The 23,780-nt window shown below is 45.5% G+C and overlaps 1 protein-coding gene and 1 long non-coding RNA gene across 2 annotated transcripts in view; one reads left to right on the top strand and one right to left on the bottom strand.

The window, feature by feature from the left end:
- The first annotated feature begins 3,737 nt into the window (after positions 1-3,737).
- The window catches only part of LOC140384522 (ATP-binding cassette sub-family C member 8-like), a 497,256-nt gene continuing 477,213 nt past the window's right edge, over positions 3,738-23,780 (top strand). Inside the window, 1 exon segment of the mRNA XM_072466291.1 lies at positions 3,738-4,047. Coding sequence (XP_072322392.1) covers positions 4,027-4,047 — 21 coding nt within the window. The 5' untranslated portion in view covers positions 3,738-4,026.
- LOC140384523 (uncharacterized) lies at positions 13,152-23,590 on the bottom strand. The gene is made up of 3 exons (XR_011933077.1): positions 22,541-23,590; positions 19,823-20,355; positions 13,152-15,131 (listed from the first exon to the last, which is right to left on the bottom strand). It is a non-coding gene; the product is annotated as an uncharacterized lncRNA (long non-coding RNA).

The raw sequence follows: 23,780 nt of genomic DNA, 5'->3' as shown, positions 1-23,780 counted from the left end.
TCCGCACCTCCCGGATCGCCGCCCCTTGGGCCTTCTGGGTCTCCACAAGCTTCTCAATCGACGCCTTAATTGGCGCCAGCATTTCTGTCTTCAGCTCCGCAAAGCAGCGATTGAGGAACTCCTGCTGCTCCTGCGTCCACTGCGCCCATGCTGCTTGGTCTCCACCCGCCACCATCTTGTTTTTCCTCCCTCGCACTTTCCGCTGCACCAGGATCACTTTCTTAACCGCTCCACTCCTGGTCCAATCCATATAGTGCCGGGGGAACCTTGCTGTCACCTTCCCACACTGGGAGCCGTCGAACAATTGCCGTTGGGGCCCCTCAAAGAGCCCAAAAGTCCGTTCCTGGCGGGAGCTGCCGAACGTGCGACTTAGCTCTGCAGAGCCGCAACCGGAAGTCAACCTGGAAATTGTTAATGTGACTCCTCCTCGCCAACTGAGCATCTTGCTGTCATGCCCAAATGTCTGTCCTTGGCCTGCTGCAATGCTTCCGTGAAGCGCAACACGAACGGAACAACACCTCATCTTCCGATTAGGCACGTTACAGCCTTCTGAGGTCAACAATGCTGGACTGTAAACTTTCGTCTCCATCTTGACTTCTTTTTTGTTTCCTTGGTTTGTCCCAATGCAAACAATGATCCCCCATGCGATCATCTCTCACTTGTACTTTATTTTTGCTTTCACTGAACACTGATCTTTGTTCTTGTATTAACACATTCTGCTATCTTACCTATATGCCACTGTTCGCACTTCTTTAGTCCTTAAGCTCTACAGTGCAGAAGGAGGCCATTAAGCCCAATGAGTCTGCACGGCCCTCCAAAACAGCACCTTATCCAGGCCCCCCTCTGTAATCCCGCAACTAAACTGATTCCTGGGATGGTAGGACTGACATATGAGGAGAGATTTAATCAGTTAGGGCTGTATTTGCTGGAGTTCAGAAGAATGAGGGGGTATTTCATAGAAACCTATAAAATTCTAACAGGACTAGACGGGGTAGATTCAGGAAGGATGCTCGCAATGCTGGGTGTGACAAGAACCAGAGGTCACAGTCTGAGGATACGGGGTAGACCATTTAACAGAGACAAGGAGAAATGTCTTCACCCAGAGAGTGGTGAGCCTGTGGAATTTGTTACCACAGGAAGTAGTTGAGACCAACACATTGTTGTGTTTTCAAGAAACAGTTAGATATAGCACTTAATACAAAGGGGATCAAAGGATACAGGGGAAATGCACGATTATGCTATTGAGTTGGAAGATTAGTTATGATCATAATGAATGGCAGAGCGGGCTTGAAGGGGCATATGGCCACCTCCTGCTCCTATTTTCGATGTGTCTATGTTTCTAACCCACCTAACCTTTGGACACCAAGGGTCAATTTGGCATGGCCAATCCATCCCACTTGCACACCTTTGGAGTGTGGGAGGAAACCGGAGCACCTGGAGGAAACCCACGCAGACACGGGGAAAAGTGCAAACTCCACACAGACAGTGACCCAAGGTCAGAATTGAACCCTGATCTCTGGCACTGTGAGGCAGCAGTGCCAATAACTGTTGATCTGAAGCGTTGGGGATGATTGTTGATGTTAATTCCACCAAAAATATTCGCTTTGTCTTGTGTTCATGACATCTTTGTCAATCTCTCCTTCGCTTTGACCTATCCCTGACGTTCTATTCAGCCCCATCTCCTCCACCCCCTCTCCAACTATATAATCCATTACATTTCTACTCTCTTCTGTTCTGATGAGTGATAGGGACTGATAATGTCCACTCTGTTTACCTCTCCACGGAAGGCGATTAGCATTGCATTGGTTTTTTATTGCCCTTCCAGTTGAATTATGAGAAACCATGGATTCTGCCATCCCACAATGCACGGCCTTGCAAAGTATGACAAAACATACAATACTTAACACCTCTGCTCCCAAAGTCCTATTCAGTGTTCTCGGAATCTTCTGTCTTCCTTCACAATACTGATACATCTCTCTACTCTCCTCTCTGGTCGATTACATGTCCCAGTGCTTCCCAGTTCTGCTTGAACCTCAACTCCCCAATTCTCCGTCAACCGTAAATTCCCAAGTTCCCTTAGTCTTCAAATGCCCTGTTAAATGTTTCCAGTCTTTTGAATGCTCCCAGTTCCCAGCTCCATCTCCACTGATCTACTTCTCTGAGGCTCCATATCCGGTCCTGAGGATTATCCCATGGTTGACTGCCCTCCCCGTGCCAAGCCTTTGAGCATTCCCAAAGTCATTGCACTATCAGAACATTCCCAGGTCACAGACAACAATCTGACCGAGTTTTCCCAGATCCCAAGTTCAACTCTTGCCCACGGTGCCCTCGGGTCAGGATCTCCTATTCCTGCTCTCTCCCCTGCGGGCGTCCAATCATTCGATTCCTGGACAGACCCTTGTCTCCCGGCTTCTTCCCTCGAAAGGTGCAGCACATCCTGAATAGGCTGCCTCCAGCCCGATCTGAGCAGCTGAGCTTATGTTGTCCTTTAGAAAAGGTAAAGCGGTCTTTCCAACAAAAAAAATCTTTGGCCAGGAAAAGAAGGCGAGAGCGACACTGAGATCTTCGCCAAGTACAAGGGTTAGTGCAGAAAGAGTCAACCCTAAACCACGGGAAATAAAGTCGGGAATGATAAAAGGATACCAGGACGAGAAAAAACCGTGATCAGCATCACCGTAGGACTGGGTCGAGAGAGAGGGAACGCGCTTGGAAGAGAGGGGGTGGGAACGTGGGGTGCGATAAGCAGAGAGTCACAGGAATCAAAACAGAAAATACTGCAATCTCAGCAGGTCTGACAGCCTCTGTGGAGGGAGAAGAGAGCAGACATTGAGCCTGGGCGACCTCTTGAGAGCTCTTCTAGTCACGGGAACAGTTGGTCTTAAAGATTACAGACGTGGGACTTTGAGGCACTTGGAAAATTACATTTCTGAAAACAAGCAAAAAAGATGTTTGGAAAGTTTCGAACCAGCGGGATTTTTAGAGTATCCAGTGTGAGGTCGGATCGATCGTGATCGTTTCTAAAGCGAGGTAAACTTAAGTGATCATTTTGTATCTGAACATGTTCCAGATCAAATTCCATTTCTTTAAAAGTTGAATAAAATGTGTCAATTAGAGATATAATGATATGAAACACGAATAAAGCTTTGCAAACGTCAAATCGTGATCTCTATCCCATTGATATGCCTGCGATGGTGTAGTTGAAAAATGTTGTGATTGTTTGATGTGGGGATAGTGGTGTGTTTAACTCAAGGGTCGATTGGGTTTTCTGGTGGCTTTCTGTGAGTGCTCTTCTGGAAGAGCCTGTGATTAGCTGGCTGATATTAAGGATATTTACACACTACCCGGCTGGTGCAATGTTCACCTTCCACTTGCATCGGAGCGAAAGAAACACACATTCGGTAAACAAGTATGACATCAGATTGCCTAACCCCAGGGCAACCTATTTTGTTTACGCCTTTACCTGGCTCAGAACTTCCGCCAAATGACTGCAGGTACCTCGGAGAGCGCTCAGCGGCGCCCAGCTCGCGGTATTAAAACATCCTCCCCGCATTGTTTAACAGTCAAGGGGTCAAGGGCCGAAAGCAAAATGCACCTCGACACCGAAAAGGGGTTTATTTCTTAGCTGTGTGTGTGTGTTATCATCCCCCCCCCCCCCCCCCCCCCGCAGTCGCTTTCTTTCCTTCCTTTTGTTAATACAATCCGCACTGGCATCGGGACCTCCAGTCATCAACCTGAACTCAACCAACCAGAGCGGTGCCGGCAGAACCCCGGGTGCGAGCGGCTAAAAATACAATCCCAAGCCAGGGATGTCAGTGCCGACCTACTTCTGGGGGGCGAAAACATGGAGCTTGAACCATAGCAAAGGCAGGACATTCCGCTGACAGACTGTGTGTGTTTAGCGCCACGTTATTGCTATGTTCCTCCCCATCTTTACAACCGGGCTTTTGCTGCTGCGTTCAAACGTGGGTGAACATCTTTGTCACACTCCATGGCATCGCATTTACAGCCTAAACTCTCCGGTGCAAAATGATCACCCGGTACAAGGAGGTAAGTTTGAAGAACATCAGCGTTGTCACGATCACCGCAGCATGTGTGGTGTTTGGCCGCCCAGGAAGTGTCCCCCTTTGGACACAGTTTGGCGTCGGAAGCACCTTGCCAGAGTAACCCGGCCCCAGGGCAATCTCCCCCACCCCCATTCTGGAGTACTGCTGCTGTTTGCCCCCTGCTTAATGTTCATTCGGGGGGGGGGGGGGGGGGGGAGATTATTTTGTCGTTGTCTTATTTTGCATTTTATAAAATGGTATCTAATTTAAAACAGAAGTGAATCCTACAATTTTTTTAAAAACCCTCATTGTGAGGGCAAATCCGACCATCGGGGGCATTTTTCTGAAAATGAGGTTTTGGCATAGAGTGGCCACTCGAGTTGTTGAACCAATGAGTGAGGGGGAAGGGGAGAGACAGGAATGCTGCGGCTGGGGATGAGGGAAGGTCAGGGAGTGGGATGGCTCGTCCCTTTTCAAGGAAATATCGAATTCAATAAGTAACGTTTGAAGTGAACACCATTGGACGCACTCGGCATGTGCACTGCAGTATTTATTTGTTAGAGAGTTCAGGGTCACCCCCCGTGCATCACCCTAGCTCTCATCGTTATTGTGGAATATTTTTAATTCTGCTGCTTATCAGAATGGACATGTTGAGGTACTCGCAAAAAACACATCGCTCCATCAAAAAGCACCCACCGGATAATTAGCAGAGCGGGAAGCAAACATTTCTTTCCCTTGCACACTTTGTAAAACCTGGTCATGTTTGGGTAGCTTTTCATTTTCTGCTCTGGTCGCACCATCAGCGTTATGTTGATGAGAATACACAACGTGGGTCAGTTTGATGTAAATTGGACGATGGGAATTGATGCCAACACAAACATAATGCAGACACGCTGGTCCGCGGGCTTTCTGTGCTTCCTGCCGGTGAAGAATAGTTGACCCCCCGCCAGCTATTGTGCCTGTTACACAACTGCGCTCTGGATTCTGTTTTCGACAGGGCAGCACGGTAGCATTGTGGATAGCACAATTGCTTCACAGCTCCAGGGTCCCAGTTTCGATTCCGGCTTGGGTCACTGTCTGTGCGGAGTCTGCATATCCTCCCCGTGTGTGCGTGGGTTTCCTCCGGGTGCTCCGGTTTCCTCCCACAGTCCAAAGATGTGCAGGTTACGTGGATTGGCCATGATAAATTGCCCTTAGTGTCCAAAATTGCCCTTAGTGTTGGGTGGGGCTACTGAGTTATGGGAATAGGGTGGAGGTGTTGACCTTGGGTAGGGTGCTCTTTCCAAGAGCCGGTGCAGACTCGATGGGCCGAATGGCCTCCTTCTGCACTGTAAATTCTATGATGGTGATGACTGTGTTCGGTGTCCATTCTATCACCTGACAAGGAGTTCCCCGGCCTGGATTGAAGTATGAACAGGTTCACTCTAATTCTACTAGTGACATGCTTGTTGTTCTGGCTGGTGGCATTTTGCTAACCCTTTTCCCATTGCTGATGTGTACAATATACCCAGCAGTATTATTTGATTCATTCATGGGATGCAGGTATTGCTAGCAAAGCCAATATTTACATAATGTTACTTAATGAAATCGGAGTGCAGATTACTGCTTTAAACACCAGTGCCCCTTTTGTACGTTTTTAAGAATCTTCCAATCTGAATGTGTAAATCAGGCTTGTCCAATCGGCAGCTTATAGACCAGATTGTGGCCCCAAAGCCAATCTGTATGACCCCAGAGCCGGATTTCAAACTGATGGTCAACTCGGTAAGTAGAGTGCAAGGAGCTGCTCTCCAATCACAGGCAAGTCCTCTCTGGCGCTTGCTGTTCATAGGCTCACTAGTGCGGAAGAGAAACAGTTTGTGATTGGAGGAAGTGAACACCAGCATCGGTGAATTGCTGGGGAAAATAGGCGGTCTTTGGGGGAATGTGGGTGGAGAACCAGAGGTCCAGGCCCTAGAGGCTGCGCAGGACGCAGGATCTGGAGACAGATCAGAGGTCCAGGCCCTCGAGGCGGACCAGAGTGCTGAGGCCTGGAGGTGAACCAGAATGCTGGGGCTTGAGGTGGAGCAGGGTGCTGGGGCCTGGAGGTAGACCAGAGTGCTGGGGCCTTAGGTGGACCAGAATGCTGGGGCTTGAGGTGGACCAGGGTGCTGGGGCCTGGAGGTAGACCAGAGTGCTGGGGCCTTAGGTGGACCAGAGTGCTGGGACCTTGAGGTGGACCAGGGTGCTGGGGCCTGGAGGTGAACCAGACTGCTGGGGCTTTGAAATGGACCAGAGTGCTGGGCCTTGAGGTGGACCAGGGTGCTGGGGCCTGGAGGTAGACCAGAGTGCTGGGGCCTTAGGTGGACCAGGGTGCTGGGGCCTGGAGGTGAACCACACTGCTGGGGTTTTGAAATGGACCAGAGTGCTGGGGCCTGGAGGTGGACCAGAGTGCTGGAGCCTGGAGATGGACCAGAGTGCTGTGGCCACGAGGTTGACTAGAATTCTGGACTTTGGAAGTGGACCAAAGTGCTGGAGCCTTGAGCTGGACCAGAGTGCAGGAGTCTGGAGGTGGATCAGAGCGCTGGGGCCTGGAGGTGGACCAAAGTGCAGGAGTCTGGAGTTGGATCAGAGTACTGGGGCCTGGAGGTGGACCAAAGTGCAGGAGTCTGGAGGTGGATCAGAGTGCTGGGGCCTGAAGGTGGACCAGCGTGCTGGGGCCTTGAGGTGGACCTGAATGCAGGGGCCTGGAGGTGGACCAGAGTGCTGGGACCTGGCGATGGATCAGCGTGCTGGGGCCTGGAGATGGGCCAGAGTGCTGGGGCCTGGCAGAGGACCAGAGTGCTAGGGCCTGGAGTTGGGCCAGAGTGCTAGGGCCTGGAGGTGGGCCAGAGTGCTGGGGCTTGGAGGTTGTCCAGAGTACTGGGGCCTGGAGGTGGAGCAGGGTGCTGGGGCCTGAAGGTGGACCAGGGTGCTGGGGCCTGGAGGTGGATCAGAGTACTGGGGCCTGGAGGTGGACCAGAGTACTGGGGCCTGGAAGTGGACCAGAGTACTGGGGCCTGGAGGTAGACCAGGGTACTGGGGCCTCTAGGTGGACCGTAGTGCTGGGGTCTGGAGGTGGACTACAGTGCCGAGGCCTCTGTTGAGGAAGAGGCTTGTTGGTGCGTGCGAGAAATTGAGTGTGCGTGGCCTGAATTTTGCACCAATTGCATGCATGCATTCTGCGGGCCCAAGCACTGATGTAAAATGCAACTTCGGCTGCAATCAGTCCTGGAATGTGGGCTGGTCAATTAACGGACAGCCAGAGTGAAACGTGCACGGAGAAAGGCTCAGCGTTGCTGGGGAGGGTGGGAAGAGGGTGGGTGCCAAGAAAGTGGACTGTGTAGGCTAGCCAATGGCAAGTTGTCTCAGGGAGCTGCAGACCTGCATAAATTAAATCCCAATGATAAAATACTGTAAACTGGGTCTAAACAGCAAATACAAAAACAAACTTCAGTCCCTGAACATCTTTTAAAATTTTATTTCAGCCCTGACATTTCATCCTGCTATGGTAACAAGATAGCAGCTAAACATAAAGGCTGCCTGCCAACTGGGTAAAAGTAGACGGGCCATGTAAAACTGCGACCCACTGGCCCCTTAATGGGCTAAATTGCCTGTGTGATTTTTGACGGGCGCACTTCCAACTTCCACACGTACCCGCTGACTAAAATCTCGCACAAGTGCGAGATGACATGGGGACACGCATCAGGATGTCTTCTCACACAATTTCATGAACTTGAAATTGGGGACGGGTCTGCCTGTGGAACGTAAAATTCTGGTGTATCTGTCAGTGGGAGAGTGAAGGAGTGAGTATGTGTGAGGGAATGAGTGCGTGTGAGAGATTGTGTGTGTCAGCGAGTGTGTGCGTTTGTGTATGTTACAGTGGGACTTTGCGTGTGCAGGTATGAGAGTGTTTGTGTGCATATGTATGTGTAGGTGAGTGAGTGTGTGTATGTTTCAGTGAGAGTTTGTGTGTGTGAGAGTGTGTGGGTGCATATGTGTGTGTCAATGGGAGAGTAAGTGAGTGTGTGTGTGAGAGTGTGGGTGCGTATGTGTGTACCAGTGGGAGAATGAGCAAGTGTGTGTGTGAGTGTGGATGCGTATGTGTGTGTCAGTGGGAGAGTGAGCGAGTGTGTGTGTGTCTGTGAGAGAGTGTGTGGGTGCGTATATGTGTCAGTCGGGGAGTGAGTGTGTGTGTCAGTGGGAGAGAGTGTGTGTCAGTGGGAGAGTGTGTGTCAGTGGGAGAGTGAGTCTGTGTGTGCCAGTGGGAGAGAGTGTGTGTGTGTGTCAGTGGGAGAGTGACAGAGTGTGTGAGTGTGTGTCAGTAGGAGAGTGAGAGTGTGTGAGTGGGTGTCAGTGGGAGAGTGTGTCAGTGGGAGAGTGAGTGTGTGTGTCAGTGGGAGAGAGTGTGTGTGGGTGTCAGTAGGAGAGTGAGAGTGTGTGTGGGTGTCAGTGGGAGAGTTAGAGAGTGTGTCAGTGGAAGAGTGAGTGGGTGTGTGTCAGTGGGAGAGAGAGTGTGTGAGTGTGTCAGTGGGAGAGAGTGTGTGAGTGTGTGTCAGTGGGAGAGTGAGAGAGTGTGTGTGTGTCTGTGGGAGAGGGTGTGTGAGTGTGTGTCAGTGGGAGAGAGAGAGTGTGTGTCAGTGGGAGAGTGAGAGTGTGTGAGACTGTGTCAGTGGGAGAGTGAGTGTCTGTGTGTCAGTGGGAGAGAGAGATAATGTGTGAGAATGTGTCAGTTCGAGAGTGCATGTATGAGAGAGTATTTGTGTGTGAGAGAGTGAATGTGTATGTGTGTGTCAGTGGGAGTGAGTCCTGTGTGAGAGTGAAAGAGTATGTGTGTGTATGTGTTTGTCAGTGAGAGGGTAAGTGTGTCGTGAGAATGTCGCTTTAAGAAATGTTTGGCTGCTCATGTTACTGCAGTGATGTCAGAGTGTGGGTGGAGCTGAGCTCTGGCTCTGGTTTTTAGTTTCACTTTGAGAAGAGCTTGGGTGTGTCTGTGTTTTTTGGTTTTGTTTTCAATGTTGGAGCTGAAGCCAGACAAAGCAGATGTACTGTTGATCTCTCTGCCATGAAAAGACTATCTCTTGATCATTTAATGAATTCAGAATTATAAATGTTTTCAGTAGTGAATGTAAACCTGACGTGCTTCTGTTAAAAGGTGTTTCTTTTGTCTTCTGGATGTTGTTTGGGAAATTACTAAGGATTACTTAGTGTTATATTTTTTGGGGGTTGTATTCAAATTGATGGTTGCTAAGATGTTCACTGTATGTTTTAAAAAGGTTAACTTGAGTTCATAGAATAAACATTGTTTTGCTTTAAAAAATACTTTTCGATTTCTGCTGTACCACAGCTGTAGAGTGGGCCGTGTGCTCCCCATATCACGATCTATCAAAAGTTGTGGGTCAGGTGAACTCCATGATACACTTTGGGGTTATCTAAACCCTGACCCATAACAAATTGGGGGCTCGTCTGGGATAAAAGTCTATCTATTGGATTGGCTTAGTGAACTTAAAGACAGTGAGGGGTGAGTGGAGATAGGGGAGGGATACGGGGGCAGTGGAGACGACGCGGGGGTGCGATGGGAGCCTCGGTGTGGTCGCCGATCAGAGATAACCATCGGTTTGTCCCAGGAAGGATGGACGGGGGGTTTCAGAGCTGGCATCGGGCAGGGATTAGAAGAATGGGGGACCTGTTCATCGATGGGACGTTTGCGAACTTAGGGGCGCTGGAGGAGAAGTTTGGGCTACTCCCGGGAAATGCTTTCAGGTACCTGCAAGTGAGGGCGTTTGTGAGGCGGCAGGTGAGGGAATTTCCGTTGCTCCCGGCACAGGGGATTCAGGGCAGTATGGGTCGGAGAGGGCAAGGTGTCGGCGATATATCAAGAGATGAAAGAAGAGGACGAGGCTCTGGTAGAGGAGCTGAAGGGAAAATGGAAGGAGGAGTTGGGGGAGGAGATTGAAGAGGGTCTGTGGGCTGCTGCCCTAAGTAGGGTTAATTCCTCTTCCTCGTGTGCCAGGCTCAGCCTGATACAGTTTAAGGTTATTCACAGAGCGCATATGACAGGGGCGAGGCTGAGTAGGTTCTTTGGGGTGGAGGGCAGATGTGGGAGGTGCTCAGGAAGCCCGGCAAATCACGCACATATGTTCTGGTCGTGCCCGGCATTGGATGGGTTCTGGAGGGGTGTTGAGAGGACTATGTCTAAGGTGGTGAAAGTCCAGGTCAAGCCAAGTTGGGGGCTAGCACTATTTGGAGTGGCGGACGAGCCGGGAGTGCAGGAGGCGAAAGAGGCCGGTATCCTCGCCTTTGCGTCCCTGGTAGCCTGGCGGAGGATCTTGCTATTGTGGAAAGACGCGAAGCCCCCCAGTGTGGAAGCCTGGATAAGCGACATGGCAGGGTTCATCAAGCTGGAGAGGATAAAGTTTGCCTTGAGAGGGTCTGCGCAGGGGTTCTTCAGGCGGCGGCAACCGTTCCTGGACTATCTATTAGATGGAGATCAGTCAGCAGCAGCAACCCAGGGAGGGGGGCGTTTCTTTTGGGGGGGGGGGCAGAAGAGTGGGCGAGGAAAGGGGTTTTTCCTAGGGGCACTTGAAAAAGGAAAAACATAAACATATGGGAAAGTCAATATGTGCGGGAGGAACCCATTGTACAAAGTTCTGTATTATGTTGGATTGATATGTTTATGTCTTGCTCTGTAACTTTTCTTTTCTTTTTTGTTACGGGATGGGGGTTTGAATGGTTGAAAATTTTTGTTGAAAAATTCTGAATAAACATATATTTTTAAAAAAAGACAGTGAGGGGTGAGCATATTGTGGTTGCTTTTCAGGTGTGGTATTTTAGTTTAAGTAGGGAGTGTGTTGTGGACAATGGCTCTTTCAGAGGCTCAGAAGCTTTTGGGGGTGGAGATGGTCACACGCAGTACCTTACGGACAGAGACTAAAAGCAGACTGGTAGATTTGGCAAAAACATTGCAGTTAACATTACCTGACAAAATGCGAAAAGATGAGGTAATTATGGCAGTGGCTAAGCACTTAAACTTGCCTGAGATACAGTTTGACTCATTGAAAATGGCAAAAGTTCAGTTACAACTTGAACAAATGGAATATGAGAAATAATTAAAGCTGCTTGAATACAAAAGAGAGAGAGAGGAAAAAGAAAGAAAGAGAGAAGACAGAAGAAAAGAAAGAATAGCCCTAGCAGAACAAAAAGAAAGAGAAAGGGAGATACAGATCAGGGAAAAAGATAAAGAGAGTTTGAACTTCAGAAAATGGCCATGAAACATGACAGTCAGTTAAAAGTGGCAGACATACAGGGAAACGTACAGTTGGATGATAGTGATGAGGATAGTGAGAAAGAGTGTCATAGTCGAAGACTTGGTGGGGATCTATTTAAATATGTCCAAGCATTGCCAAGGTTTGATGAGAAGGAGGTGGAAGCCTTTTTCTTTTCATTTGAGAAGGTAGCTAAACAAACAATTGGCCACAGGGCATGTGGGTATTACTGATTCAAAACAAAGCTGGTAGGTAGGGCTAGTGAAGTGTTTGCATCACTACTGGAGGAGATATCTGGGTCGTATGAGGAGGTGAAAAAAATCCATCTTCGTTGCATATGAACTAGTGCCTGAAGCCTACAGACAAAGTTTCAGAAATTTCAGGAAAGAACCTGGTCAAACATACATGGAGTTTGAAAGGATCAAACACAGTAATTTTGATAGGTAGATAAGGGCTTTGAAAATAGATCAAACGTATGAAGCTCTCATAGAAATTATACTTTTGGAGGAATTTAGAAATTCAATTCCTGATGTAGTGAGAACTCATGTGGAAGAGCAAAGGGTTGATACTGTCAGATTAGCAGCAGAAATGGCAGATGATTCTGAATTAGTTCATAAATCAAAGCTTGGTTTCCGACATCAGTTTCAGCCTGTGAGGGATAGAAACTGGGGACATGAGAAATACTCAAGTGGTAACGGTAAAGGTTATCTGATGGGAGATAATAAGGAGTGTGTACCTCAGACTAAAAAAAAAATCCAGGACGGTGGAAAACAAATGAAAAATATCAAATGATTTCACTGTAATAAACTAGGCCATGTAAAGTCACAGTGTTGGTGGTTGAAGAAAAGCACTGGGAAGGCTGATGTGGTAAAACAGGATAAGGCAGTGGGGTTTGTTAGAGTGGTAAAGGAAAGCCCAAGTGAAGTGAAGGAGGTGCAAAAGATTGTACAGCCTGATCAAGAGGTGATTGATCAGAAGGTGCCAGATGTCTTTAAAGAATTTACTTGTGTGGATGAAGTTTACTCATGTGTATCAGGAGGAGCAGGTAAAGAAGTCACAATTTTAAGAGATACGGGAGCTAGTCAATCTTTAATGGTAAGAGATGAGGAGTTATGTAGTTTGGGAAGAATGTTGCCGGAAAAGGTGGTAATATGTGGAATTCAGGGTGAGAGGAGTAGTGTTCCATTATATAAGGTAAGGTTGGAAAGTCCAGTGAAGCGTGGTGAAGTGGTAGTAGGAGTAATAGAGAAACTATCTTGTCTAGGTATACAGTTTCTCTTGGGTAATTCTATAGCTGGATCGCAGGTGGGAGTGATGTCCACTGTGGTTGATAAGCCAGTGGAAAATCAGACAACTGAAGTGTTGAAGGACGAATATCCTGCGATTTTTGCGGATTGTGTAGTAACAAGGTCGCAAAGTCACAGGTTAAGACAAGAGGAGAAATCAAAGAGTGAAGATGACGTTGAAGTGCAATTGTCAGAAACGATTTTTGATCAGATGGTTGAAAAAGAACAAGAACAGGTGGAGAATGAGGCGGATATTTTTAGTTCAGGAAAATTGGCAGAGTTATAACAGAAAGATGTAGAAATAAAACGGGTGTATCAGAAAGCATATTCAGAAGAGGAATCTGAGTGCATACCAGAGTGTTATTACCATAAAAGTGATGTCTTGATGAGAAAACGGAGACCTTTACATATGCAGGCGGATGAAAAGTGGGCAGAAGTTCATCAAGTAGTATTGCTGGTAGGGTATAGAAAGGAAGTGTTGCGAGTTGCACATGAGGTACCAATGGGAGATCATTTGGGAATAAGGAAAACTCAAGCTAAAATACAAAAACATTTTTATTGGCCTGGACTACATAAAGATGTAGTTAAATTTTGTCAATCATGCCACACATGTCAAGTGATAGGGAAACCTTAAGCAGTGATAAAACCAGCGCCCTTACTACCCATTCCAGCATTTGAAGAACCTTTTACAAGGGTCCTAATTGATTGCGTGGGACCGCTTCCTAAAACAAAAAGTGGGAATCAATATCTTTTGACGATAATGGATGTGTCTACTAGGTTTCCAGAGGCCATCCCAATATGTAATATTACAGCTAAAAAGATTGTGGAGGAGTTAGTTAAATTCTTTGCTAGATAGGGACTACCCACAGAAATACAATCGGATCAAGGATCGAATTTTACCTCAGGGTTATTCAAAGAAGTTATGGATAGCTTAGAAAAAAACAATTTAAATCAACTGCGTACCATCCAGAATCGCAGGAAGTGTTAGAAAGGTGGCATCAGACATTAAAGACAATGGTGAGGGCTTATTGTCAAGATTATCCAGAGGATTGGGTTAAAGGAATTCCATTCATACTGTTTGCAATTAGGGATGCACCTAATGAGTCAACCAAATTTAGTCCTTTTGAACTAATTTTTGGTCATGAGGTAAGAGGACCACTTAAATTGATTAAGGAAAAATCGTTGAGTGAGAAATCGGAAACTGCATTATTGGATTACGTGTCAAATTTTAGGGAACGATTAAATAGAGCAGGTGAATTGGCTAGACAACATTTGAAAGTTGCACAAAATGTGATGAAACAGGTCGAGGACAAGAACTCCAAAGTTCGTAGTTTTGCCTGTAGAGATAAAGTTTTAGTATTGTTACCAGTGGTAGCTGAACCTTTAAATGCTAGGTTTTGTGGAGCTTATCAGATTGAAAGGAAATTAAGTGAGGTGAATTATGTGGTAAAAACACCAGATAGAAGGAAGACTCATCGAGTGCGTCATGTGAATATGCTTCAAAGGTACTTTGAAAGGGAAGGAGAGAAAAAGGAGGTTTTAATGATTCTAACTCAAAGTGACAAACCAAATCCAGATGACTATGGATTTGACATACCTCAAATTAAATTGAAAAATTCGATGTTCTTAAAAATTGGGATAAATTGTTGAGTTCTCTTCCAGAGGAAAAACGGACTGACCTGAAAGAGTTATTGATATCACGTGGGCAAGTTTGTAGAGATAAATTGGGAAGTACTAAAATGGCTATACATGATGTAGATGTGGGAAATGTTGTTCCAATCAAACAACATCCATAAAGACTTAACCCTTAAAAATTGGCACAGGTTAACAAAGAGATTGAGAGTATGCTTAAAAATGGCATAATTGAAATGGGTTGCAGCCAATGGAGCTCACCCATAGTGATGGTACCTAAACCAGATGCTACCCAATGGTTGTGTGTGAGTATAGAAAGGTTGATGCAGTTACAAGAACGGACTCTTATCCTATCCCATGTTTGGAGGATTGCATTGAGAAAGTGGGATAATCAGCTTTTATTTCCAAACTAGATTTACTTAAAGGTTACTGGCAGGTACCTTTATCCGAAAGGGTGAAGGAGATTTCAGCTTTTATGACTCCAGATGGTATATACCAATTCAAAGTTATGCCATTTGGCATGAAAAACACCCCTGCCACATTTCAACGGTTAAATAACAAAGTTGTTTCAGGATTACCCAATTGTGCGGTATACATCGCCGATCTGGTAATTTTCAGCCATACATGGAAAGAACATTTAAAACATCTCCCCCCAAGTGAAAAAGTTGGGCAAGTCTGATGTATCCCCATTATGAAAAGCATTCCATCAACCAATGAACTTCAATATAGAACCTATGATTAATCCCAAAGTATATGTGTTTTTAAATGTGGTGACTATTTGTTTGCCAGACATCTGCTGAAAATTGTAAGCAATACTGCTGTGAAATTCATATCCATTTTCAAGATAATTGAATCGAATGGGCAGTTTTCTTGAGTAGGTGCCATTACCACTAGAAGAAAAGACAATTGTCTATTAATATGATAGAGTTTCAGGTAATAGTTTTTAACAACATTCATCAAAATGGATCAAATACTTTAGTTACACTTGGCTCGACAAGTTGATAAGTAGCTGCCTTGAATTCTAGGATTTCGCTTGGCAAATAGTTGCTTGTAGTTGACAAAAAAAGGAGCAATCAATGCAGAAGCATCTTCTTAAATGAATTGCCAAAGTACAAAGTTACTGTCCCCGATCTAGAAGCTAATCATTAAGCCAAATACATATAAATGTTATTGATTACTAGATCTCAAAGCATCAATACAAGGGTAAATAGTGCAAGGAAAATAGCTTCTAATCAATATTGGTGGACAAATGTATCCAGTGAGTGATGTTTTATGTGAAAAAATGGAGACCAAACAGAGATGACTGTCTGCCACTGATGTGAAACTAGGCTACCAAATGCAAAAAGGTAAAACAGATCCCAAATAAAAATAAATGTTACAAATCAGCAGCCAGAGGCAATAAAACAATTATGGACTGTAGAGACTGAAGAAAACAGTTAGGATTCTGAAGTGACTTTGAAATAATATTCTTAGCCATTGTTCCTGGCTGTTTTGGTCACTTTTGATCTTTTGATATTAAATCAGACTTTTTTGCTCACAAGTCTAACAGATAAAAGCTATGGGCCAGGAATCACAATGGTGGGAAACTTTGATGCTGCAATAAATTAAGAATGTAATTATTATTGAAATTTTGGATTTATCCTACAACCTAAAAAATACTATTCATTTTACATTGCCTGGAAATTGCACTGCGCTGTACATGTTGATTTATTATATCCATGCATCACAATTAATTTTAAAGGTAGGAATTGTTTGCTCTGTCATTTTTTTCAATTATTTTGTGGGATGTGAGTATTGTTGTCAAGGCCAGTATTTATTACTCATCCCTAATTGCCCTTGGAATGGTGATGGTGACCCGCTGTCTTGAATCACTGCAGTCGATTTGGTTCAGGTACACCCACAGTGCTGTTAGGGAGGGAGTTCCAGGATTTTGATCCAGTGATGGTAATGGAATGTTGATATCGTTCCAAGTCAGGATAATGTGTGGCTTGAAAAGGAACTTGCAAGTGGTGGTGTTCCCATGCTGTTCTTGTCCTTCTAGGGTGCAGAGGTTGTGGGTTTGGAAGGTGCTGTTGAAGGCACTTTTATCGATTTGCTGCATTTAATCTTGTATAGCGTACATACTGCTACCACTGCATCGGTGATGGAGGGAGTGAACATTTAAGGTGGTGGAAAGGGTCCTGATCAAGTGGGCTGCTGTGTCCTGGATTGTGTCGAGCTTCTTGAGTGTTGTTGGAACTGCACTTATCTAGGCCAGTGGAAAGTATTTAATCACATTCCTGACTTGTGTCTTTTAAGTAGTGGACAGGCTTTGGGGAGTCAGGATATGAGTTGCTGGCTGAAGAATTCCAGCCTCTGACCTGTTTTTGCAGTCACAGTATGTCTTGGCTAGTCCAGTTAAATTTCTAGTCAATGTTAATCCTCAGGACATTGATGATGGGAAGTTTCACTGAAGGCCATGGGGCGATGGTTAGATAGTCCCTATTTAGAGAAGGTCAATACCTTCCTCTTGTGTATGAATATTACCTGTCACTTATCTACCCAAGCCTGAAGTTCTTCCAGTTTTTGCTGCATGTGGATAGATTGCTCCAGGTAGGAAAAGTTGCTATTAGTACTGAACATTGTGCAATCATCAGTAAACATCCCCACTTCTGACCTTCTGATGAAAGGAAGGTCATTGATGAAGCAGCTGAAGATTGTTGGGCCTCGGACACTCTCCAGGAGAACTCCTGTAGTGATGTCCAGGGACCAAGGTGATTGACTTCCCAAACACCACAACCATCTTCCTTTGTGCTTGGTATGACTCTAACCAGTGGAGAGTTTTCCTCCTGATTCCCATTGACTTGAGTTTTGCTAAGGCTCTTGATGCCACATATAGTCAAATGCTGCCTTGATGTCAAGGGCAGTCACTCTCACCTCACCTGTTGAGTTCAGTACTTTCATCTGTCTTTGGACCAAAGTTGTAATGGGGACTAGAGCTGAATGGTCCTGATGGAACCCAAATCAAACATTGGTGAGCAGGTTATTGCTGTGTAAGTTCTGCTTGATTGTGCTGTTGAACAACATCTTCCATCCTTTTATTGATGATTGTGGGAAGATGGCTAGAGCTGTGTTTTGCCACATTGTATTTGGTCTGCATTTTGTGGACATGGCATACCTGGTCAGTTTTCCACATTATTAGCATTGTAGCTATACTGGAACAGCTTGACTAAGGGTACGACCAATTCTGGAGCACAAATCGTCAGTATTAGAGCCAGGATGTTATCAGGGGTCATAGACTTTGTTGTATTCGGTGCCCTTTACCGCTTCTTAATATGTGGAGTGAATCAAATTGGCTAAAGATGCATTTGTGATGCTGGAGATGTCGAGAGGAAGCCAAGATGAGTGATCCATGAGCATTTCTGCTTGAAGATGGTTGCACATGCTTCAATTTTGTCTTTTGCACTGATGTGCTTCCACCACCATTCACAACTGGATATGGCAGGATGGCAGAACCTATTCTATATCTTGCATGCTGCTTCCATTGTTTGGCATGTCGTGTGTTGTAGCTTCACTTAGTTGCTGCTCATTTAGTTATGCTTCGTGCTACTCCTGGCATACTGTCCGCCACTCCTCACTGAACCTGGGTTGATCCTCGAGCTTGATAGTAATGGTAGAGCAAGGGATATGTTAGGCTACGAGGTTAAAAATGAAATGAAATGAAAATCGCTTATTGTCACAAGTAGGCTTCAAATGAAGTTACTGTGAAAAGCCCCTAGTCGCCACATTCCGGCGCCTGTTCGGGATGGCTGGTACGGGAATTGAACCGTGCTGCTGGCCTGCTTTGGTCTGCTTTCAAAGCCAATGATTTAGCCCTGTGCTAAACCAGCTTTGTGGTTGGATGCAATTCTGCTGCTGCTGATGACCCGCAGGGCTTCCTGGATGCCCAGTTTTGAGCTGCTAGATCTGTTTTGAATTTATTTCATTTAACACAGTCATGGTGTCCCACACTGGCCGTGCCTACCAAAATTGTCTTGGACAGATGAGCCTGTGACATTGAGATTGATGAGGGTGAGGTAAAGCAGGTTTTTCCCTCTCCTTGATGGTTTGACTATCTGCTGCTGGCGCAATGTGGTAGATACATCATAGATTATCATAGAATTTACAGTGCAGAAGGAGGCCATTCGGCCCATCGAGTCTGCACCGGCTCTTGGAAAGAGCACCCTACCCAAGGTCAACACCTCCACCCCACCCCCATAACCCAGCAACCCCACCCAATACTAAGGGCAATTTTGGACACTAAGGGCAATTTATCATGGCCAATCCACCTAACCTGCACATCTTTGGACTGTGGGAGGAAACCGGAGCACCCGGAGGAAACCCACGCACACACGGGGAGGCTGTGCAGACTCCGCACAGACAGTGACCCAAGCCGGAATCGAACCTGGGACCCTGGAGCTGTGAAGCAACTGTGCTATCCACAATGCTACCGTGCTCAGGTTCAGCCAGTAATGGTGTTGCAAAGCCACTCTTGGTGATGGGCATTGAAAGCACCCACTCAGAGTACAATGGTCAATCAGCTGAGGGAGAGCAGTAGGTGGTGGTCAACCGGTCTCCTTGCCCCTGATGGCAGAACTTCATGGACTCTGGAGTCAACCTTGAGGACTCCTGGGGAGACCCCTTCCTCATTATGTACCAATGTGCCACTATCTCTGGTAGATCTTGTAGCCTAGCATATCCCTTGCTCTACCAATAATATCCTTAGGCTAGGACAGGACAGAACCAAGGATGTCTGTGACATTTGTAGTAAGGTATGCTTCCATGAGTATGTCTATGTTAGGCTGTTGCTTGACTAGTCTGTGGGAGAACTCTCGCAGTTTTGGCACAAGCACCCAGGTTTTAGTAAGGAGGATTTTGCAGGGTCACCTGAGCACATTATACCCTTGTTGTTTCAAGTGCCGAGGTCAATGCCGGTGATTCCAGGTTTATTTCTTTTTTGACTTTTCTGTAGCAGTTTAGTACAACAGATTAGCTTGCTAAGCCATTTCAGAGAGCAGTTAAGAATAAACCGCACTGTGTGGCTGATGTCACATGTAGGCCAGACCAGATAAGGGCAATAGATCTCCTTCCCTAAAGGACATTAATGAACCAGTTGGGTATTTACCACAATCCAATAGTTTCATGATCAGCATTACTGAGATTAGCTTTTGATTCCAGATTAATTAATTGATTTTAAATTCCACCAGAGAATACAATTTTCACTCATAAGTTATGATATTTCAATTGCTCAGTGAAATTACTGCTAGATAACTATTTTGTTGACTATTAATTTTGTGTATCATTTGAAGCCCTGGATTAAATTGCTTCCTTTAATTATCTCAGTTATGTATTCGTTTTAATGTAAATCATCTGATCAAACCTAACAAATCAATTGGACTGCTCCTTCCAACTCACTTCAGGAACCCAGTTTTCTCAATATCAATCTGAACTATTCAATTAAATTCTCATCAACAATCACACCCTTGTGTTCATTATTCTTTGTGTCATTTTCACAGTGTAAGACCTCATACTCAAGAAATGGCAGCGTGCCATGCTATCATACCTGCAGAAAGATTTTCCTTTTGGATCTGGTGCAACTCTTCAGCCCCCTGTGGTACATGTTGCCTCAAAGGGGGTGTGGGGTTGGAGTTAGTGGTCCGGTGAAATCAATCAGGTGCATCCCTCAATTAAGTTTGAAAGAAAACTTCCTATTTTCCAAATTTTAACAGTTGTGGCCAAGAAAGATAAACACAGTGCTGGTGTATCACTGATTTAAGATGTCAACAAACCTGGGTACTGATTACAGTGCTCCAACAGTTTTAGACAATGCAATTCCAAATAGGATTTAACGATAAAAATAATTTACAATTTCACAGGAGAATGTATTTAACTCCCAGCCACTTGTGGATTTCCTCCCATTTTAATTGCTGTTTCTAAATGGTGAAGATTCACCAACTGGTAACAAAAGATTTATTTTCCTTATCTACGTCAACTGAGGAATAGTTGAAGAACTGTCACATATCGAAAGATAGTTCTCAATGATTTCCAATCGCAATAATCTTGAATTGATGAGCATCGGAACAAGATAGTTGCCTGCTGATGTATGAAAAAAGAATTAAAGGGTTTCATGAAATTGATGAAATATATTCATTTAACACTTCAGAATACCATAATGTTACATTTGGAATGGTTTGAGGAGTTGCAGTATTGACATTGCATTAAGCTTAATGCTCTCTAACTCCGTCTGCCTTCTATAATGTGCAGGCATTAAAACTCCAAGTTTGGTAACAACAAATCACAACTGCCTAACGTATTGCTCTAGTTTTCCTACTGCGTTCAACCAAAGCAGTGGTACATAGAAACATAGACATAGAAAACATGAGCAGGAAATGAAATGAAATGAAAATCGCTTATTGTCACAAGTAGGCTTCAAATGAAGTTACTGTGAAAAGCCCCTAGTCGCCACATTACGGCGCCAGTTCGGGGAGGCTGGTATGGGAATTGAATCATGCTGCTGGCCTGCCTTGGTCTGCTTTAAAAGCCAGATCTTTAGCCCTGTGCTAAACCAGCCCCTAGAAGGGGGTCATTCGGCCCTTTATAGAATAATAGAACCACTACATTGCAGAAGGAGACCATTCAGTCCATCAAGTATGCACCGACCCTCTGAAGGAGCACACTACCTAGGCTCAATCCAATCCCCCATCCTATCCCCATAATCCCACCTAAGGGCAATAAGCATAGCCAATCCATCTAACCTGCACATCTTTGGACTGTGGGAGGAAACCGGAGCACCCAGAGGAAAGCCACACAGACACGGGAAGAATGTGCAAACTCCACACAGTCACCCGAGGTTGGAATGGAACCCGGGAGCCTGGTGCTGTGAGGCAGCAGTGCTAACCACTATGCCAATGTGCTGCTCCTAGCCAGCTCCGTCATTCATTATGATCATGGTTGATCATCCAACTCTATAGCCTATTCCCACTTTCTCCCCATATCCTTTGATCCCCTTCGCCCTAAGTGCTATATCTAACTGTTTCTTGAAAACATACCATGTTTAGTCCTCAACTACCTCCTGTGGTAATGAATTTCACAGGCTGACCACTCTCTGGGTGAAGAAATGTCTCCTCATCTCTGTCCTAAATGGTCTACCCCGTATCCTCAGACTGTGACCCCTGGTTCTGGACACACCCACCATTAGGACCATCCTTCCTGCATTGTCCCTGTCAATTTCTGTTAGAATTTTATATGTTTCTATGAGATCCCCCCTCATTCTTCTAAACTACAGCAAATTCAATCCTAACCAATTTAATCTCTCCTCATACGTCAGTTACACTATCCCAGTATTCAGTCTGGTAAACCTTCGCTGCACTCCCTCTATAGCAAGAATATCCTTCCTCATATAAGGAGACTAAAATGCACACAATATTCCAGGTGCGGCCTCACCAAGGCCCTGTATAATTGCAGCAAGACATCCCTGCTCCTGTACTCAAATCCTCTCACGGTGAAGGCCAGCATACCATTTGCCTTCTTTACCGTCTGCTTTACCTGTGTGCTTACCTTCAGTGACTGGTATACAAGGACACCCAGGTCACGTTGCACATTTCCCTCTCCTAATTTATGGACATTCAGATAATAGTCTGCCTTCACGTAATGCAATGGCACTTTTCGGATTATGAAACAAAGTGACGAAACTAATTCAATTAAATTGTTCCATTGCGGTGATGGGTTTGAATATCAATGGACATGCATTGTGAAGTTAGGAATAAGAAGGTGAAGAAAGGTGAACATTTTTCACTTAAAAGTTATTGATATGTAGTTTAACTTTACAGGGGAAGCTATTGAAATGTATCAGAGGCAATTAAATCTCTTTCCATCCACCACTGCCTTTGCAGCCCCCAAGAATCTATCTTTGATCCCTTTCCTATTTCTCCTCCACATGTTGCCTTTGGCATGGGCCAGGCTCCATGTGCATGCTGACAATGGCAGGTGTCCCTCGACATTATATCTTGGATAATCCAAAATTGGCGCCAGTTAAACACTGGGGGAAAATAAACCATTGTTTTTGTAATCTAGCCAAAATTCCATTGCACAGCCACTGATTCGATCCACCATACTGACACCAGACTGCTCCTGACCCAAATCCTTTCACCTTGAACTGAGCTTCTGCCTCTAGATCCAGTCCATCACCAAGACCTTCCACTTGCACCTCCATAATGTACTACCCATTTCTGCCTCTGCTTCAGCCCATCTGCTGCTGAAACCCTCGCGCATTGTTTCATACCTCCAAGTTCAGCTTTTCCAATGCTCTCCTCGCCTGCCTCCCATCTTGCACCATCCAGAAAATGCAGCTTATCGATAACACTGCTGGTCATATTTGAACTCAAATTATGATCCATTGCTCTGAGCTCGCTGATCTGTATTGGCCGCCTCTACTTTGATTTTAAAATTCTCATTCTCATCTCTCTCGCTGCATGGTTCCCTTCTTCTGCATGGTTTTATGGGATCTTTTATGTCAACCCCAGAGGGCAGTTGGGGAATGGTTTGAAAGTCTCACCAGAAAAGCAGTATTTCCAACAGTGCAGCACACCCTTAGTACGTTTTGATTATTGTACTCAAACTTTGGAACAGAACTTGAACTCACAATCCTCTAACTGAGAGGGAGGGAGAGCCAACAACCAAGCCACGGCTTGCTATTTTTTGTCTCGATGTTAATACTTGTCTTGTTACCCAGCGGTGAAGCACTTGGTGATGTTTCACAGGGTTAACGGCACCATCTAAATGCAGGTTCTTGTCTTCTGGAGGTAGCTAGGTCTGGGGCATTGAGAAGCCAAGTAGATGAGGCTGAACCTTGAAAAGGGGAGGTGTTTAGTGGATCTCACTGTGAATTAAAATTCATTATGTAGCTATGTTGTAATTTATTTTCAGCAAGAACTGCCCCTCACTTTACACGTTGACAAAAACATACTTGCCTACAATTTTTCAGTGATGGGGGAAAACCCCTTGTAAAAGGTGACTTTCGCATCACCCACGCATCACTTGGTAACTGCAGAGCACAAATGGTGTTCAAGTGGAATTGTTTTAAAAATGAATACTTTCGGTGTATGAAAGTCCCGCTGCAAAACTGGTTTCTGTTGTAACTTCCAGTGCTAATTCTGAAACGTCTCTCACATCCCCGATGATGAAGTGTGTGGACAGCTAGCGCTCTTTTTTATCGGTGCCTCTGGGCCAGCTCTGTGCGGCCCGCAGATTTGCTGAGGGTTGCACAAGTGAGGCAGCCGCTGCTGCAGTCGTTGGAAGTTGGATCCTGTTCTCTCTCCATTTTATCAGCGAGAAGCACTGATGTAATGGGAGAAATGGATCTGGACACTCAGCAGCCGGGAACGCGGACAGCTCATTGACAACACCCCCACCCACCGCCAGGCATTCTCGCGCTTTCTTTTATTTTGCCCCGGATCGTTTTACGCAAATGTTCTCTGAAAATGTGCTAAAGCTTGTCCTTTACCCCTCTTCGATTTGACCAG

Source organism: Scyliorhinus torazame, chromosome 10 (genome assembly GCF_047496885.1).
Source record: "Scyliorhinus torazame isolate Kashiwa2021f chromosome 10, sScyTor2.1, whole genome shotgun sequence".
NCBI classification, from domain to species: Eukaryota; Metazoa; Chordata; class Chondrichthyes; order Carcharhiniformes; family Scyliorhinidae; genus Scyliorhinus; species Scyliorhinus torazame.
Note: the sequence above shows the minus strand (reverse complement) of the source record. Positions and strands in the feature narration are given on the sequence as shown.